This window comes from Triturus cristatus, chromosome 3_2 (genome assembly GCF_964204655.1).
Source record: "Triturus cristatus chromosome 3_2, aTriCri1.1, whole genome shotgun sequence".
Taxonomy (NCBI): domain Eukaryota; kingdom Metazoa; phylum Chordata; class Amphibia; order Caudata; family Salamandridae; genus Triturus; species Triturus cristatus.
In genome coordinates, this window is record NC_140584.1 from 97,722,895 (window position 1) to 97,744,089 (window position 21,195).

Consider the following 21,195-nt stretch of genomic DNA (forward strand, 5'->3'; position numbering starts at 1 on the left):
TGCTCAGTCTGTATAGAAGTCTTTTAGCAACTCCTTGATTGTTTTGCTAATTCCCACTCATTCATAAAGATGGAATATTTGTTTTTGTCTGTCTGTTGTATCATATGCTGCTGATTAAGCCAGCAGGGTAAATATCATCAATTGATTCTCACCGGACTGGGTGAGTAGGTGTATTGTGCTATCTGATAAGACTGAATCATGTTTCTGACTGCCTTGAATCCAGATTGAAAGTTGTCTACCTGTGAACTCTGGAAGTTACTGGTTGACATTGCTCTCTTGTGGCTTGTTTGAGAAGATTAGAGACTGGCCTGTGGTTTGAGGAGTCTTTCGCAGCAACAGAAGGTATCATGAGGGGGAGGATCACAAAGACATATTTCTGGGGGCCCTGAATCTGATATGTTGCAGACACGTATTCCTAATATCTGTAAGGTTCTGTCAAAGTGTTGCAAATCCAGGGTGGAAATCCGACAGACATTTATTTCATCAAAAGGGTCCATTGGTAGATTGTGCCTGAAAGAACAGTATCATTGTAGCTATTAGGAATGTACAAAGCATGATTAAGGCTAACATTCAAAAATACATTGTTTTATGACTAAATAACATCTCTCCCTCTTGCTCCCTTTCACTCATGTGATGTGATGAGTCACAGAAAAAGGATCTCTCCTTCACTTCCCTTAAATACTGCTGTGCTGCATAATGAGAAGGGTCCTTGCATCAATAGGGTTAACTTCTGTCTTCACTGTGATTGTAGAAGATCGGTCGGTGGAACTCTGAGGATTCACATTAGTTAAAATGTTGTGCATGATCACATTACCTCTGACCCTTTCATGCTGAATCACCATAGTCATAAGCTAATCTGCTGATGCACTGGTCTGCAGCGTAGCAGTATTTAACAGGAGTGTGAAGCAAACGGCTCTCAGGTAAAATGAGACATGTTTTTCTTTTAGTCAAATGTGTTGGGACGCTGGGACGGTCCTTGGAAAAAACAGGACTTTTATGGTAAATCCAGGATATTTCATCTAATGACAGTCGCTTTTTTTTCTTTTTGTTTGTTGATTCAACTAAGATTGACAAATAGCACAAAAAATGCACCAAAGTATTTTTTTTTCTTTCTTGAAAAGTGAGTGCGGGCACTGAAGTATTACGTGGACAAAGAGGAAGGGCGAAGCAGCATAGGCTGGGGGACACAGGGTGTTAGTGGGGCCTGAAGCAACTCAGGGACATGGAAGTAACACGGAGGGCAGGGGGGAAGCAAATTGGTGAGAGGCGGAGCACATTAGAGCACGGAGGTAGAAGAGCAGATTGGCGTGAGGGAAGCAGCAACGCAATGTGGGACCACAGAGGAGCGAGCACATCACAGAGGGGCGTTGGGGAGACCCACAAATGCCGAAGAAATGAGAGAAAAAATAAAAACCAGAATCAACAACAAAAAAAGCATTGGAAATACCTGCCGCAAACCTACGCTCTGTTGGGTCAGGAGTGCAGTGAAGAGGCAGGGACTATGAGTCTGCAAACCAAACAAAAAAAACAAGCATTGGGAAAGCCAATAAGTCTTGCAGTTGAGACCTATGGGCTTTGCCAATTACTTTTGGCAGTGCTGTATAGGATTGGGGTCCTGTAAAGCATTGTCAAAATAAAGAACAAGATGGCAGGTGCGGCAGTCACGCGCACAGTCTCGGGGGGTTGGAGAGGTTTCCACGGGATCTAGGAATGGATGGGGGGGGAGTAATAGGAATGATGTCACGGGCTGTATACAGACAGATGTAACCACGGAAAGGGCTTCTTGGAGGAAATGTCAAAGGGGCCTTTACACGATACAATGCCACACGTGTTGTGTGTGTGGGGGTGCGTGCCCACTCACCCTTGTGCTCGTCATGAAGCACTGGATGTTTTCAAAAGACGTACATGGTATAAGCACGTGCCAAGTGCGGTATTATTTTTAATGCATTATAGCATTTTCTAGGATCAGATTAACGAACCATTCGCTATATAAAAACAAGCATTGGCCGCGCGGCTGTGAAAGTGACACGGCCGCGCGGCCCGCGAAAGTGATCACAATCAAGACAGATGGCGGCTGCGTGCGTGAACGCTCGCGTGAACGCAAGAGCTAGGCCACCAAAAGCCTGTGGCAGCACTTTGAAATCCCACACACTAAATTTCTCGAAGAGCAGCACATGCACTGGCTCAGCGAGACCTAAAAAAGGAACGCCTGGACCTAAGGCCTCTCTATCTCCCTCACAAAGCACCTCTCACAACAATACGAAAAGACGAAAGGTTTAAAGTGAAAGTTCCAAATGAATCCTTCCTTTTCAAAAACAGTACAGGATAATATACCAGAATGACCTGAAAAAAAGCAACATGTCCAATATCGGGTGTCACATGTTCTGGAATGCGAATTAGATCACTAAATACTAATGGAGGAATTTTTGAGGTAAGCAACAGTAGAACAAGATTTCTTGTGACGTCGGTCTGAATAGGTTTTCAGCGCCACATCAAGGTGTTAAGGTACAGGGTCTTAAAATGGCAGCTGCCTGAAGCACCAGAAGAATGTGGGTGCCTCATACATTGTTCCAAGCAAGTGTCCACTGGTCTGATGCATGCATAGAAGCTACTGTATCTTGTAATATGTCCAACTCGGATTGGCAAAGATAAAAAGAAGAAAAAAGTGCAAAAGCATTTTCTTTGTTTGGAAAGTTGGTAGGGTGAGCAACACAAGGGCAAAGCGGGTGGGGGGAAACAACACTGGCAGAGTAGTGGGGGGCTTGGAAGCAACATGGAAACAACCCCAGGGTTTAAAAGCAACCCAGTGAATGTAATGAGGGAAAGCAACACACAGCGCGTGTGTAATACAAACAGGCGAGAGGGAGAGCAGCGTGTAGCATGGAGGGCAGGGGAGGAATGCATATAAGTGAGAAAGAAAGAGAGCATTTGGAGCTGGTAGGGGTAGAACCACATGGGTGAGAAAGCAACACCGGCGCTGGAAGCATACAAGGGCAAGCACACCACAGGATGGCAAGAATCACGTGGGCAAAAGAGAGCAATGAAGAAAGGGAAAGAGAAGCACGCTAGGGAAATAGCTGGAAAACGTGCACCGGGAAAACGCCCGGTGCCCGCTACGGCCAGTCTGTCCCTAAAGAGAAGCACACTAGAGAGACAGCTGGAAAATCTGCACCGGGAATCATAGAGTGCTTAAACAAAAGAAAACAGTAATTCCTGAAAAGCAGACTGTGTAAGGACACAGTAATGCGTCCATGCCTCAGGAGCCAGACAAGCATAAGATGAGAAAGGGAAAGCCCACACATGCTAACGAATAAGAAGCAAGCAAATGAGAGCGACAATGAAGCCAACCAATGGTAAGAAGTTGACGGGCTGAAGTTAACCATACATCTCGCAACAGGCAACGCATATGCTGTCTAAAAGGTCAGACCCAAAAACAACTACCTTTAGTACTTGGGTTCTCTTGATCTTGGGTTGATCAAATCTAGCATTTTACTGGTGACCTAACAGTGCCCCTTGGGTTGAACTATTGTCGCTCCTGGGTTTACTCCCCATATTATTTATTGGTACCACTTTTCCTGCATTGCAGTGGTGAATGCAACATATATACTAGCATGCGCAATTTCATGACCCCATCTCTTTTGCATAGGCATCCAAGCCTTCACTCTTTTTTGCTTTAAATTCATATATAGGCACTGGGGCAAAAACAAGATCCGAGCATCACTATCGCCCTCCTGCACAGAATCTACACTAGACACTAGAGAATTACAGACATAGGGTCTGATTTAGAGTTTTGAAGATGGGTACTCCGTCACAAATGTGACGGTAATCCCGACCACCATCTTATAAGTACCATAGGATATAATGCACTTGTAATAAGGCGGACGGGATATCTATCACTTTTTTGACTGAATAACCTGCCTTCCAAACTCTAAATCAGGCCTGTAGCCCAACAAATAAAGCATTCCTGAGGAGAAATATGCTACCCATCCTCAAATCGCCATGGGTAAGAAGTGCTATATAAATGCAACTACAATGCAATATATTTACAGAACAAGCGCTACTGACGTATAAAAGAAGGAATCCACACATGTGTGAGAATGTCTACGTTTTACAAAATAAACTATCATGATCCTTGTTAGGCTCCATAGTTGAACAAATACTCAGTAGAGAGACGAATACTTAAGAATGCTGTTCAGTCCAACTCCAATATTTAGGACTTGTCTGCTACTGAACCGTAGACATTATTCCATGGGCATTCATTCACTGAGTTGTTACTCAGAAGAAAAGTTTGTTTCACTTTGAACACTTTACAAATCATCAGCTTCTCTGTGTCCTTTACCTTGTCTCTCTCTTTGAACATTGCCCTCACCCCCATCAATTCGAGCTGTCAGCAAAGTAATTGTCTGTTGTCTGGAATAGTGATTTATAAGCAGTCCAGGGAGTTCATAGCATAATGTAAACAAATAGCTGTACCTCCCAGCACAGGAAACAATTTAATGCCAGCGTGCATAAGGAAGGAAGTGCAGGCGACCTTGGACAGCGGTGTAATCTATGCCTGTAGAACAAAGAGAAGGCAGTGTGTTATGCAGCCCTCCTTTGTCACCATGTGAGCTGAAGCGGATGTTGCAAAATCAGAGTAATGGCAAATAAACCCAGAATGTACGGGCAGTTAAAAAATGGCTAAGGAGATGCTAATCTTGGGCACATGTATCCAGTGGTAACTGGATATTCAGTGCTCCGCTGCTTCTTGGCTAGGTTTGTGCTATAGAAATGCCATATACATACATATACATAAGCTCAGATGTAAGGATTTTCAAAGCCCTAGGCAAAATGACATTTTTCAGTTTGGGCATACACCTCTCTTAGCAACAAGGCCATTTGGGAAGCAATTTGTTTCAGTCTTGGCCCCTCTTGTGGCATTTTATGGAGGTGCTGTTAGGTAGTTACCTACTGTTGCTCTAGTGTTGTGTCAGCCCTGTGCAGCTCTGTCACTGTTGGACCCAGATCTTTATTGTATTATATTTTTGTTAATCTATACCAGTAGTTTACAGCCATATTCATTTAAATAAAAAAGAAAAGCCTTCTTTTTCCACAATGTACAAGTAATAATAAAATATTAAGTAGAAACAATTAACAGATCCTCTGCTATGTTTGTCTAGAACAAATGTAAACAATAAAAAAGTAAGTCATACATTACAACGTAGCGGTGACATGATGACGCCAGAAATAGCCAAGTGACACGTCGCGTTACTCTGCCCTGCTGCCATCCGAGAATCAGATGTCACTCAGCCTCCAACTCCAAGGATCTATCTCACTGTACTCCTTCTTAACAGCATCTGCTGAAAAATCATATTTGCAGGTTAGTAGCGATTGATTGAATATCGGAACAAGCCGGTGGCTACAAAATGGCCTTACACAGGCAGGACAAGGGCTATCAGAAGGGGAAAAATTGTGAGGGCAGGAGGAAGAGTTTACGGGACCCCACTATTAAGGTGGACTCGTCAGCATGGCCGCACACTGCCTGGCAGCAGTGGCAGTGAGCCCCGGCATGTACCATTGTGCAGGGGTGCTGTGACCCTTGAACTCTCTTCAGTCCCATAGGGGAGTGAAGAATGGTTGGTTGCAGCCTTCAACTCAGTTGCATCCTTATTATATGGGTGTACAGTAGTTATTCAGTGTTGTCTCGCATAGTTGAATACATTATGCATCATGGAAACGAAAATTATGCGACTCTCAGAGGGTTAACCAAAGTAACTTAAGATACACAAAGAACCCACTATGCTTCAAATCTGAAGCTTACGCACAAGCACACGAGATGAGTCTACTCCTGCACTCTGCACCTCCTGCACTCAAACGAGACACCACCCTTTTATGTTCTTTTAAAAGGTTCTTATTCGAAATCAATGCTCAGACTGTTCCTGCAAAGGTTTTATTAATTTTGCATAGAGAATCATTCTTAAATACTTGGCCAAAGGGCACACCTAAATGGCGAGAAGACCGGGACTCTAGGCGCTGCTGTCACTTTAATGCATTAGTACCATTGTTCTGGATTGGATCACTGCTGCTTCGAGTTTTAACATTTTAGCGAACTCTTTATCTTTTAATCTCTTATTGTGTTTTCTGCTCTAATACTTGCAGTTATGTATATTGTAATGATTTTAATTAATCGAACAATAAAGACCATTCATTCATGTCATTAAGCGCAAATTGTGCAACACAATGTGTAAGGTTATTGTAGAGTTGTTTTGATTTTTAAACACTCCTACAAAAATAATTGCAGACTGAGGCTTCGAAAATATTAAAGTTTCATTAGAAAGAAAACTAGGCACGTACGGCCGACCCTATATTGAGTATTTATACCCCCAATTAATAATCTTGTACTGCCAAGCAGCAGAGGAAAGCCACTTATTAACACCGTCCTTTCTACATCCCAGAATAAAATAGATAGTGTAAAACACATGCTGAGGTGTACTTATTAGAACACAAGGCTACACGCTATGCGTAATAAAAGGCGTGTCTCATTTTTTCAGACTAAACCCCTTTTGATTTAAAGCTTGGCTTCATTATTTGGGTTTACACTATATTCACACTACTAAGCCTCTGGAAGCTGATCTTTTTTTATTAAAAAGATCACTGCAGAGCAGAATGGTAAATTTTGCATTATCTGTCTTTCTATGAGACTCTTAAAAATCAAAATATAATACCTCAAAAGTGGGAGAGTCCTGTTGCAATAACCAGGTTTGAAAACAGTTCCAATTATGTGAATATGAAGTTGTGTGAATAGTGGAAGAAAAATGTAAGATTTGTATTTTATTATTCAGATCAAACCAGATGTGCATAACCAATCCCCTCAACCTCGCTCTTCCACCCCCCCCCCCCCCGCCCTCTTGGTTGATCAAATGGAGATGTTTACACAATCTGGTCCACTTTATTTGGTCGATTACAGCAATCAACACTGAACAATTAACTTTGGAAAATTCCTCTCCAGGAATCCTTGTTTGATCTCTTGGTCAGGTTTGTCACAGCTTAGCATTCCAGCGATTCCACTCAGCCTTCCATCCTACTGAGGTCGATAAAATGAGTGCCATTGTGTTGGGTAATATTAGTCATTTGTTATAAGAGCGTCAAGAGGACCAAGTGTGAACTCGCACTTTACAAATAAACATATCTTATGTTATATTTGAGCTTAAAACAATACTTTCTGTTAAAATCTGCATTTTACGCAGCAGATGAATGTTTATGTAGCAAATTCGACAACTTCATATTTACGAGAAAAAAAACTGCACCACACAACCAAGCTTTCATTGAGGACTTGTGTGATATGGGACTGTTGCTAAAGCAATTCCAGGCAGAGGACCAGACATCACCAACTCACCCTTGACAAAACAAAAGGCAGACTTCAAAAAAATTGCTACTCCTTCGAAAAAACCACTGGTGATTTGTCAAGTAAGGTATTTGGAGAACCCTCGCCTGGTAGACTGTTGGTGGGTCTCTTTCTGCCCTGGCTTACCTGCTCATGTTTTCTCCTACCATTAAATGGTGGGGTTCATTGGCCTATGAAGTAATTTTCAAGTGTGGTAAAAGCGCGTCGCAATGCTTCGGGTACTTATTGTCTCCTGGGCTTTTTGACACCTTGTAGGTCCTTTGTGTTACTTTCAGTTTTTTCCTCTTTTGTTCTTGCTTTCAGTCCTCCTGTTATTCCTTTTCGGTGTACCCCTTTTGGTATCCGCTGCCTATGTTCATCAATCGGTTCAGATTCGTGTGTTCCTCCTCGTGCCCGAGGATTTTTTATGCCCTTTGGCTTTTTCCTCTAAATACCTGTTGCTCTTCCTGTGAATGAGCTGTCACTATAGAAGATTAACATTTGGAAGGAGTCCCTCCCACTTCACTGTAGCCCTAAAATAAACTATTCGACTTCAACATTAAAAAACACATGGTAAAGTATACTTCCACAGAGGAGCAGAACAGAGGAACTAGTATAATCGTACTGAAACTCAAGGAATAGAACATTGAAACTTAACGTCAAGCAGGATTTAGCTGTTTGACCAGCAGGGGCATTCGTTTTTTCTGAACGTTCCAATAAATAATAAGTTCTAATAAAATATAAATAAATCATTTTATTTTTTAAATTTCCAGATTCGAAATCGGTATAGGAGTTCCGTGGCTGCTCACAAACCATGTAACCCAAGCTAGAAGAAGAGGTAAACTGTCCCTAATGTGTGCGACACACAGGAGGAGCCAGTTTGGAGTAGGATTGTAGCATGCCTCCCTTGCTACTTCTTTCATGCACTTTTTAGACGGGCTGGTAATGGTAGTTAAAGTTTCCTCATAGTTTCCTAACATTGTATTTTATGAAAAATAATACCAAACCAAGATGTCTGCCACTCACTGCTTTTACTTCCGCAGTGGAAGATGCTGCTTCTATCACATTGCATTTATTAGAGATAGATCAGGAGAGGGGGTCAAGCCCCTGCTCCTAAAGCACTGGCACACAGGTGTGGGCTTCGGTGCACTATGGTGGGCTGAATTTACACTCCCTATAAACTCGGTTTATTTTTGCTCTAAAAATGGTTTGCCATGGGATCTCTTCATACCAGGCTATAAAACCCTTGGAATTTTGGAATATCAGTAGCTGTACATATCATTCTCAGAATGCTGTATCTATAATGGGGAGATGGCTCTATAACTAAACCTTTGCTTTCAGTGCAGCCTGCTGGCGCGGATAAGAAGCAGGCCTCTGCCTTCGCTGTTATCACCTTGAAAGAGATGTTCGCTTTCATTCTCTGGTTTCAGATGAGAGGCTGAAAGGAATGCTCAAACGTTTATACTGTGGCAGGATGCCACGGATCATCCGTTTTACATTATATCAAACATTCTGGCGGACTGGCAGTATGATTTGTGTGATTTTATGCTCTGTGAGTAGAATTTATACTATGCCTGTATCAGGGGAAAGGCTTCCATTAAATTAAACAGCGGTTACAGCATACACAGCTTATTATTGTAAAATATTTTTCAATTAACAAAACAAGCTTTCTCATTTGTTTTGTTTAGTTGGCTTTTGCGCATGGGCAAACTATGAAACTATGTTTTGCTTTGATTTTCAAATGCTGACATGGTCTTGCATTTAACAATATTAAAACGAGGTCTGGCAAAACCAATAGGTCTGACTTTGTGTTGGTTAATAGTTGGTCGACTTTCTTTGCGTTACCCTGGCTGTCCTAGAAACAGGGTTGGATTGGAATTAAAAATCGTCCCGGGCACGCTAAAAAAAGTGGCCCACATTTGCATATTGTCTTTCGCAAACCACTGCTTCGGCGAAATTTTATTTAAAAAAATGCACGGATTAGTTTACACTGGTGAAACACACTGAAAACAAGTGAGACCACTTCTGCTCAGGCCCCCTGCCCCTGCTCAATATGCCTATATTAATGGGCCGGCCCAGCGATAGAAAGGGAGTGACACCTCTGCCCGTAATGGACGCCCATCTACCTTCAGAAAGGCCACTTAGGCACCCACTGGCCGCTGGCGGTGTCCAAACTATGCAGAAATCACCCAAATCACTCCCCAGACTGCTAAAAAAAGTAGCCCACAGCTGGATCTGGACACCGGCCCCTCGGGCATTGCCCGAGTACCCGCGTTACCAATCCGACCCTGCCTAGAAATAGATCTGATAGTGATACAATACCTTGGACAACTACACATGAAAGGTGGGAGCAGGTCTGCATTAGTAGTTATGCTGTATGGTGTACCCTCAAAGAAGAGTGCAATAAAAAGGAATCCGAAGGTGACGTTTGCCTCATAAGCAGTGAACTTAAAAGGCATACACAGCAACATATTGCACAGTAGATACTTTTGACAAAGGGTAAAAATGTGATTGTATGTCTAATAAAACCTGTTTCTGTGCACACCTTTACTTTTTGAACCCCAAAAAAAGCTATAAATCCAACACATTTTCATGATGGCAATGTAAAATAAATTATTTCACAAGAGTGATTAATGAATAGCACTATGTCTTTATGACACACTAAGTTATCCAAACGGCAAGCACTTCCTAAGCACACAAGCAGTAAATAGCAATTAAAATGCAATTTAGCAGCATGGGAACACATGAAAGAACAAACACTAATTATCAATTAAAAGTTGTACTCTTGTCACATCACCAGTCCAACAAAACAAGTTCCTGATGCCCCATCATCAAAACCTCAGAGGAACACAAGCGGAACAGTGGAATAAGCCACACAATGTCATTACCCTAATGGACAGCCCGTCCAACCAATGCCATACCATGAAAAACAAATGAAAGCCAATGGCTGAAGGAGCCTGGCATGAAGCTCACTCTTGAGCTGCTCATCTTGTACTTTTGTTTGAAGAATTGATGACATAACGTCATGCAGATAGCCAAAGCTGTCTGTAGCCTGGCATAAAAATGTAATGAAGGGAATGTAGTGTTCGGCTGCATTATTTTACAAATGTTTGCCATGTTTTTACTGTACCACAGTTCATGTATTTAATGTGGTCTGCAAAATATAGTGGATGGGCTAACCCAGGCCATATTGTTTTATGACCTCAGCGTTGTGAATGGCAAGGAAGACCTATGCATAAGGATGAACATGTACCTCTGCGCACAAGTCGAAACCTACTTGCCTACCAGGCAAAGGATCTAAAATTGAGATTTGTTCTTTATTGTAAACCCTTGAGGAACTTGCCTGCCTCATCAATATACTCTTTACCAATAAAGCTTGTCAGTAAGGGAATTATTTTATCAAGGTACATGGCACTGTCATACTGCTTGTATAGCAAATGAGAGTGCTTCCCTGCAATGGTCACCAATCTAATTGCATGTTAACATGTCACTGACACTCCGCATGGGATTGTGAGGATATAGAGGAGACTGGGTAAGGAAGTCAATTGCCAACTCTCCCTCTACTTGGAGGATAATAAAATATTACACCCCAGTCAATCCGGCTTTCGACCTCACTTCAGGACGGAGACTGTGCTTCTGAAAGTAGTTGAACATGTAAGGAACACCCTAGACAAGGGAGGCAAGGTCATGCTGATCCTCGTGATACTGTACCCCACTCTAAGCTGCTGGAGTGTCTTCAGGAGATAGGGTTCAGACATTCAGCCTTGAACTGGCTGACGTCTTTCTCGGATAAGCGTACTCTGGAAGTATGGCTGCCCCTTTACACCTCGCAAGCCAGAACCCTGACTGTGGGTGTACCCCAGGGCTCGGCCCTTAGCCCTACCTTGTTTAATATATACCTTACGCTCTTGGCCATACTATCTTAGTCCCTGGGTTACAAAGTCATCTCATATGCTCTTCACTTGTGAGAAGGGAAGTGAACTGGATGGGGAGCTCATCTCCTGTTGCCTCACTAGGTTGTTTCAGTGGCTGGACCAGCACCAATTAAGATGCACTTCAGACAAAACCAAGTTCGTGGTTTTCAGAGATGTCCCCCACAATCTGGTAGGAACCTGCTGGCCAAGTGATGCGTCTCAGCCTGGTCCCCTTCAAATCTCAGTGAAAACCATAGGCAGTGCTAAAAAATGTTTTACCTCTTCTATCGGAGTCTGCAGGTAGCAAGGTGGTTCAGGCCCTGATCATGATGAGACTAGATTATGGAAATGCCCTCTTTCTTGGTCTCCCTGACTTTCCTCGTAATAGACTTCAGGTGGTGCATACGTCAGCGGCTAGACTGCTACTCAGACTCCCACCCAGGTCTCACCTATCCTCTCATTTAAGGACCCTCCACTGGCTCCCTATAAAAAAAGAGGATTGTCTTTAAGGCCCTGGTGTAAATACACAAGGCCATGCATGATATGGGCGCTGTCTACCTCAGAGAGAGGAACAGCGAATATATTCCAGCATATACCTTGTGTTCTTCCTCCGCGTGCCTTGCAAGAGTGCCCTGGATCAATCGCCGTAGAATAAGCGGGAGATCCTTTTCCTACTTGGGGTCTCTACACTGGAACAAGCTTTCAGGAGACCGGTAATCTTGCTGCCTCAAGAGGAAACTTAAGACATGGCTCTTCAGGTTGCCAATATAGGAGTCATGTTCTGTTGCTCTTGGCCTGAGCGCCGGAACACTATACTGAGTAGCCGTACGCTTTACAAATCAGATTAACATAACATGACAAATGGGCTTGCATAGGAGGGACATAAATGCATGGAACTAATGGACAGATGGTAAGACGCCAAGGAAACAAATACCATCCTACAGTCAGAAACCCCCTGAAAGCAGCATCCCCTGTCCAGGAATCTAAGCTGAAGTATTCTACCCTAAAAATGAACCTTCAGTGTTTGTTTGTCCTTATGGTTGAGACCTTAGGTCAGCAGGCTCTCCGCACTGAATCAATTGTGAAACATTTGCCTAGTTTGATATTCTCCAGCAAATCAGCATTCTTAGCATATCTCCCACTTTGTTCTTACCAGTAGTCAACGTGGCTGGGGAGTATGCTTCACAGCAAGTGGCCATACACATCTTCTGCTATTGAGAAGATTTATTTGTTTGGACCACCTGAGCAAAGGTGTTAGTGTAAATGTGGACGCATCTTCCTAACTTATGATGGGGAAGAAACAACAAAGTGGCATGGTCATGCATTCTCTAACTCTGTAAATGCCACATATCTAGTGTTTGTCACTGTATTGGTGTCCAACCTGCATACAACCTCTTGGGCCCGTGTGCTCAGATTACCAGCGGTGATGCCCAAGTCCATATCTATCCAAGCATTCAAATTGCAGATAAACCATGCCATTTGTAGTCTGGTGACAAGTTAAAACAAGCATTGGCAATGCCAGTAGGCCTCCCTTTTGCTAATGTAAGTGTTTGCTAGGGTTTACGTGTCCACCTCCCCCCCCCCCCCCAATGAAAATCCAAAAAGAAAGCACCATCCTGGGCTACAACAATATTGAAGCTGGGAGTTGGGTCCTTTCTTGGACAGACTGCACTAGCAGAGTTAAACAGTATTCTCAAAGAAGATTAATGCACTACCCTCTATAACATGTAGCTATTGCGGATCAGCAGTGGCTCTATAAGTTATGCCCAACAGTGCCAGGGATGTTAGGCAGCATCAGCCACATCCCAAAAACTTCAAATAAGACTCCTGTGTGGTTCGCCGCATCTAATACTTAAATCTCTGCCTTCATTACCACAGTGCTGCTCATACTCTGGATATTTGGATTGAAAGCCCTGACATTAGATGGTTGTAGTGGAAGCAGAGGAGATGAATAGTGTTCGGCTCCATTGACATGGTGAGTCTAGGATCCTCATCTACATGGTAAGACGGCGGGGTCCATCTTTTTCATTTTCAAGAAGTCATTCAACAGATAGTAGTCATTGCGAAGACTCTTTACAAGAGCAGGGGCAAAAATGCACAGGAACTGGAGGCAAAGAGTGCTAAGGATTTACGAATAGGGCATCTTTGGCATTCAAATGTATCTCACCTCACAATGACCTTTGACATCCCGTTGGTATCAGCTCTGATTAAGGGGGTTCATGGTTCAAGCAAAGTGCCAGAATGTTCTTTTGTTTCCGTACTACCACCTTTTTTAAATATTATTTTTGGCGGGCGTGGTTAATCCTGAGATTTAAACGGCAGACTGGTACCATGGATTACCTTGAACTCTTGTTTTTTTCCCCTTGAAAAGTGCTAGACTATAGACTGGACTACTGGAATTATATGGCAATGGAGAACCAAACAGTGTGGCAGGATTGACAAAATTATGCGGAATGAAAAGGCAAATGCATTCTAATGCAGCAATTTCAGTGACAGGATTATTTCATTATTTGGTCATTTTAACACACATGAATCCTCCCTGGGCAAACGTTTCGCCTCATTGACACCAGATTAATACCCGAGATACAGCAGTCAGAAAATGAAAGGTGTCCAGTTAGACTTTGCAAAGTGCCTGCCATAGCAAATCAACACATGTGGCTCTTTTTAAGTAACTTTTGATCCATTCGAACGAAAAACATTATTTGTTACTGAAGTCTACAAATTATGCAGCAGATTGTGGATTGTTTTGGATATAAAGTAAATCTGTAATTATGCACACAGCAGCCTCGGAATCAAATAATTCCAGTGGCCCTCATATGTCACATGCAGTAGCGGCTGGCACGGAGTGGTGGGGTGGGCGGGGGGTGGTTGAATGGAAAAAAAAGATAAAAAGAAAAACACTTACCTCATCACTGCTCACCTGCTCGCTCCCACATCGTCTCGGTCTCTCCTCTCCGGTCCGGAAGAGGAAGCAGCCAGGCTCCCTCCCCTAAGCCAATCACAACGCTGCAATGCACCGTTGTGATTGGTCTGAGCGCCGTGGATCGGCGCTCAGCCAGGGAATATGGGCCTGGGCATGTTCTCCACGCATGCTGTAATGCAGCCCGCATGGAGAACATGTGAAGTGCGCATGACTGTTTGGCCAGCCCAAGAGGGCCGGCCAAACAGCCATGTGCACTTAGGAGTCGGCAAACCACTCCTCCCCTGCTCTGAGAGCAGAGCAGCCCACCCACCCTGCAAAGCTGCGCAGCAGGAACAAATCCAATGATAATAGCCTTGAGTTATAATTGTATTTGTTTCTTCTTTCACTGCTTTGCAACAATTGGGCGGCGCTCCGCCTCCTTGGCGGAGGAGCCGCCAATGGATGATTGATTGCAAGGCTTGATTCCAGCACCTCAACCATTAACAGAGCGTTGTTTGTGCTTTTTCCTAAACCCATACATTTATTTCACAACCATCTTGCTTCAATTTTGTTGAGTACAGAATCTCAGTCTTTCCTGTTTGTCTGGTCTTTTGTCGTAAGTGTCAATCATGACACAGAATGAGAAAATGTCTTGGTATTCATGTTGAGGTTGCCTAATGGTTTGTGGTCCAAAGGCGGGAAATCCTGCCGTAGAAGAGGAGTACAGCATGCTGACTGCATGCGGAGACACAGTCGGGATGTTCAAAATTCACCAACGTTCTGAATATATCCTCTATTAGATTTTAGACACATTAATGATTACAGTAACTTTTTTTTAAATATAACTCTTAAAAATTCATGCGAAAAGTATTTTTTTACATTGTTAAACAAATCTAACAAATCCAAATGTTTGAAGCCAAACTTGTGGAAAAATCTGCAGATGTATGTGTTTTTTTGTTGTATGAAATTTCACCAAATTGTGGTGTGGCGCTGCTGTACAATATCAGATGTTAAGATGCAATCAATAAGTGATGGTAGATGTAGCTCAGTACTGGAAACAGGAGTGGACTGTTACAGTGGTGTAGTGTTCTTTAAAGAAGTGCAGCGTCCTCTCAGTTGGAGCAGGGTTTGAGTGTGATGCTGATCCAGACCCTGGGTAGATAGATGGAGAAGGCATGATTTTTATCTAGTTCTTTTTGCACTTTGTCTCCTGTCTGATGGTGTCCTGGCTGGTGTTCCAAGGACCCCAGGAGATGGTGAGCTTGCCAGCCAGATATGTGGAGGTGATGGTTTTGAGTATGATGCAACTGGTTTTAAAGATGTCAGCCAGCAAAGTGAGCCAGGAGAGTTACATCAGTTGTGGGGTTGTGTGTTCAGCCTCGGGATGAGACGTGCTGCACTGTGTAGGATGCCCAAAAGAGGGACCAGTATGGATCATGGGAGGTCATGAAGCAGGGTATTGCCACCATCCAGATGCAAAGGTACCAGGGCTTGAACAGCAGTTCTGTAGTCGCTTTCTGTGAGCAATTGTTTCACTTTCACAAGTGCAGAGAATTGACACCAAAACGTCTTTGTTTGGCTGAAAGTCTGCTCCATGGGGGAAGGTTGATATCCAGAGTGAATCCAAGTGATGTTGGGTGGAAGTTGGGGTTTGTTTATATCCAGGTGCACGTCACTCAGCCAGGTTTGGTTTCAGTGATTATCAAAACTATTTTATTTTCCACAAAAAAGGAATGAGAGAAATAAACAAAAAAGTTGCATAGTTGTGCTTGCATCATTCTGCAGAACTGTAGGTGGTGAGCGGTGGCTCAGTATGCTTATGTAAAAATTGATCTGAAAAAATAAAATGTGAATAAAATATATATCTACAGAGAGACAACGATATTTGTACAGAGCGTGTTTAGCCCTACTTTCAGGTCTTCTGGTGGCCTTTGATTCTTTTTATTCCAATATCATGGGGGGGTTATAAGTCTCACAAGATTGGACTCCTGCAAACAGAACTCTTTCCTACATTGTTTTTTCTTTTTAGCCTATTTGTGAGGACGTCCCCAGAGCATGTTATGGGCGATCTTTGGTTTTGCTCTGATATCCCCTACCTACTGGAATGAATATTGAAGTGAGTCGAAAGGGGTGTTATAGATGGAGGTCCTTCCCCATCACTCAGTGTTGTTCACCATCACTACTACCAAGATCTAAACACTTGGGACCTTTTTGTGCTCCAAAAGAGATGCCCATGAAAGTCCAGCACCTGTAATTGAATATTTTTGATGTTTATTATTCATAATATTGAAATTCTATTTAGTGCATATTCCAAAGTGGATTATTTCTTGAAACTCAACTCATAGATGTTATTATTTAACATTTAGGCCCATGATATTGGCATTGGAAAGATACATGGCTGAATGGCCTTGCTTGGTTTCAAATCTGCTAATTGCAGATGACACCCCAGACACTGCAGTGGGCCCTCAACCCACTGAACTATATCAACTGTCATTCAAGAAGAGGAAGGTGGTTGGCAAATATAGTCTGTCATGGCTCTGTGAATTGTGCTGGTTTCTTGGCATCATTATATGTGGGTTTAGCTAACGGGTTGTGGCAAATTTGGCCCTACCTTCTTTTAACCCTTTTTGTTCTTTTTTGTTTTTTCTCAGGAACTACCTCTTCAGACTCAGCCTTGCCAATGTCTCTCTTCTTCAGGTATGTTTATGTCTTAATTTTTCTCTTGAATTACACCATCCTTCCAGAATCGATTGAAATGGCTGGGTTACAATGGGATTGATGCAGGGTGGCCAGATTTTGCAGACCGGAAATTACAATATTGTAGCCACCCTGGTGCACAGAATGACTTAACTGGCAGCGCTCACCCACCACAGAAAACAGACCACAGTGAGGCCTCATGAGAAATTAAATGCAAAGTTTACACACAGTATTGTCTGTGTTAATTAGATTAATTTCTGATCCGGTATTCTAACTAATCCTGAAAAGGTACACATGAATAGTGGCGGCCGGCACAGGTAAGATCGGTAGGGCAGGATGGGGGTCAGGGAAGTCGACATACAATGGGATAAGTTAAATTAAATTAAAAAGAATAAAATAAAACCACTTACCTTGCATTCGCCGCATTGCCGAGCGGCGAGCGCAAAGTAAGTGGTTTTAATTTTTTAAAATTTTATTTAGCTTATCCTGTCGTATGTCGACTTCCCCGCCAGCACCCCGCCCTTCTTACCTGTGCCGGCCGCTACTACACTTGAAGACTTGCTTCCCTCAGTTTTTGGTCTACTTTCTTTAGAAACTGGAGCTTGTGCTACGGAAAATTCCCAGGGACAGATGCGAAAAAAACTAATATGCGGGGAAATGGGATGTCTGGTCATCCTTGCTTGATGACATTCGCTGTTAAGTCAAACCATATCAGTTCTGCGCTTGCACCGTCTAGGTTATGTGCTTTTTATTTCCTTCCACTGCTGTGCGCACTCCAATATAGCGTCTGAATAACACCTCAAATAAATCCCTGCTTTGGTGAGGTCAGTGGGTTGAATGAGGAAGTCTTTTCATGTGTTGTCCATCTCGGATTAAAGGGATGCCATTCCATTTCTTCTCCAACATGGCCTCCGGTTTCTGCTCTCCCCTGGGAATGCCGGGCGGCTGCAAAGTTGAATTTCCTTTGATAAGTTGACCCCAAGAAAGGACCTACAGCTATTTGAGGGCACATAATGCTCCCCCCTCCAAGTTCACGGTCATATATTTTTCACGTACAGACTTTGTTCTGCACTAAAACTGACTCCAGCATTACATAAACCAATGCATGCGACCACAGCTTGTGCATTAAAAGGTTGAACTCTAGAGTTTAAGGAAATTGGCTTCCCCTACTGAGGTAAATTGCTCATATTTTAAAAAATCTTTTTTTAACTGTAATTGAGGTGTAGACAACATCCATAAACAAAGGTTTTCAGACTCACTGAAAGGGTGGCAATATGTGTCTATGTTGCAGGGACGCAATGGTTCGATTCTAAAGCCTTCATTACAGGTGCAACAGAGATACGGAAGCAGTCATTTCCTATTACTATATCCAAGAGGGTCATTAATCTGGGTTGTGAAATTACCTTGTTATTTTAAGTCGTCCCCAGTGGAATGAATGATAATATGGGACACCTGTGTTTCCGCACCTCGTCTGCAGGCCTCTTCCAACTGCGGCACCTTTCTGAAGGGGGCTATTCAATCTTTGGCCTGGCCAATATATCCTCAAAATCACCGATAGTAATTTTGCACGTGATAATGCTGCATGGAAAATACCCCCATTCCTCATTCACCAAATCAAGACAGAAACTCCCTTTTCTGCTAGTCTGTTTTTAGTGGTGACTTGTAGCGTGGGCTTTTGACATTCCCTTTACCTCATTGTAATCTTGTTCTTAAATTCAGTTATGTAAATAAAATAAACTACAACTCCCTGAATTTATCAGCTTCCTAAGTGACGATGTGGTATGGGAAACAGTGCCTTTTAGTCACAGCCGGACTGGTAACCGAAACCGGCCTTGGCAAACAGCTCAGCCGCCCCCCTTGGGGTTGGGTTGGGGCGGGGTGCTAGTGGAAAGCACCACTGCCATCTCACCTCTTCTGCTTTTGTTACACTGGGCCGTATTTTGCAGCTAAGCTGCAAAACCAGCCCCTGGTAACAAAAACGGCCACCCAGGGTCCAGAACTGGCCCCCACCCTAGCGGCCCACCGAGGAAATGCCTGGTGCACACTACGGCCAGTCTGGCCCTGCTTATAGTATTGCACCATCTTGTATTCCTGACACAGCACACATCTTAATGAAGGAGGTGCATAAAGGATCGAAACATATTAGGCAAATAATGAGGTTAGACAAAACAGACAAGGCTACCACCTTTATTGGCCTCCACGAGAGCCGAGGGGCATTGCCTGCCTGCTGCGAGCGCAGCAGGCAAACACACATACATAAAATGGCATAATAATGGCATTTTTTTTTGCCACCAGCTCGCGCTGTATACAGCGTGAGCATGAGGCAGGGGGTGGGGCTGAATCCTGCTATTGCAGAATTACTGCTGCCCCTTTCATGCACATCAGATTGGCTGGCTGGTTACTGTGGCCAGCCCGACATGCGCACTGTAGACCCAGCAACAACCGGGGGATAGCTGGCACAGGCCCCCAGTCTCAAAATGAGCGTTGGGGTAGCCTTCTCCCACCAATCCTGGAGCTGCTCTCACACTGAGAGCAGCCCCAGGATTGCTTGGATTTGCGTTCTACTGAGCAGGAAGGAAGTCCTTCCATTCCTGCTCGTGGAACACCGGGGAGAAATGCGGCATCATATATGGTGAGTTTGGCACCATCGCGTCCCACCATATTTTTAGGTCGAGCATTCGAGACCTCTTGTATATACTTTAGTATATACTTATATGTGTATGTACTTTGTAGGCTCTGGAGATCAGCCCTAGGACTTGTCTGCATCCGCTTAGGGACTGTTTTTTCTGTTCAGCCGCCTCCATGTAACTGTCTTGATAGAAAACGACCAGCAGAGGTCAGTAAAATACCAGAATTGCTCTCTGCTTAGGGACTTTCTTTTTTTCTTTTTCTGGCAACTGCCTCTATTTAACTTTCTTGATAGAAAACGACCAACAGAGGTCAGTAAAATACCAGAATCACTTTAGTATTCTCTAGATTCCAGTCCATAGAAATTATCTTCCATGAGCACCCGTAGACAATAATATTTTTTTTAAATCTTGTATTTTCAGTGATATGACCATTGAAGGCCCTGCTTTGGACTATACCATTTCCCGCTGAAAGGCAATATCTCTCTCCATGTGTGCCCATATCTGGCATGTCATGCAGTTTGGTGCTTATTTTCCCGCAGTGTTAAAGAACATTAGATGTTTCAGCACCCAGGCTAATGCGCTGCATAGCTAAATACATATCAGGTCCCAAAAGCGAGACCGATTGCATTGCAAATGCTTGTTTAAAATGTAACCGCCAATGCATATTGGTGTTTTGCACCAGTGCCCGCAAAGATCGCCACCTGTCAGATGTTAAGCTAACATGCTTGCGCCATCCCAGTAAGTTCCCTAGAATACTGCACATGTATTGTTGTCTCCATATATCACGTTGGCTCAACCAGAGAAGATGGCTCCCTGGGCCTCTGGTGAGAGCAGCGCCATCTTTTCGCTCCTTTCATTGCAGGGATTTATGTGACTGTTTATGATTTGAGAGGCAGCACTGTTTTAGCAAGTGGTGAAAAGCAGATTTAGGTACCACAGAGCTGACATTTTTATTAGGCTTTCAGCATTATAGATCAGGGTATGTGCAAGTCTCGTCCCCGAAGTTCGGAAACGCGCCAAGCTTTCAGTAAATCTGTGGCCTGGAAGTTGTTGATTTCAGCAAACAGCAATTCCTCCTCAACAACAGCTCGTTTAGTCCTGAGCCCCGCATCTCCCCCCACAGTAAATCCTGCCACCTGCGAAACTCTGAGTTGTGAGTCCCTGTCTCGGTGTTATTTCCTGTAACTTGGCTGGCCGTTTACAAAAATGAGGCACACCAGCTTTACCTAGGAATTGTTACAGCTAATCTTTACCTCAAAAAACACACAACTACCTCAAGGAGTGTGTACAATTATGCATCATCTGGTTCTTAAATCAAAGCTTTATTAGTTGAAGTAGCAGTACACAATGATGTGTATAGATAAAATGAATGAAAAAAAAAAGATGACATTCTATGTGGTGCGACTAAAACCTGAACAGGACACAGCAGAATTTTGTGCCTGAGTAGACATGTTATGTTATGTTAATATAACTTATAAAGCGCACGATTACCAAGGGGTGTCTTGGCGCTGAACCTGACCATAAGCCCCAAAAGAAGGGAAGGAAGAAGTAAATTAATTTAAAAACAACCAGGTTTTCAGTTCTTTTCTGAAGGAGGCAAGAGAGTTGGCAGCTCTTATATTCACCGGGAGCGTGTTCCACAGTATAGCTGTCCCATGTCCTATGCTCTGACCTCCCCAGCTCGAGGTT

General features: G+C 43.4%; 1 protein-coding gene across 2 annotated transcripts in view; it reads left to right on the forward strand.

Annotated features, from left to right (window-relative positions):
• Window positions 1–21,195, forward strand: part of SEMA5B (semaphorin 5B) — an 834,612-nt gene that overhangs the window by 449,910 nt on the left and 363,507 nt on the right. For both annotated transcript variants that reach the window (XM_085647318.1, XM_085647319.1), the window contains one exon: window positions 16,831–16,876. In XM_085647318.1, coding sequence (XP_085503444.1) covers window positions 16,831–16,876 — 46 coding nt within the window. The remainder of the gene's footprint in view (window positions 1–16,830; window positions 16,877–21,195) is intronic.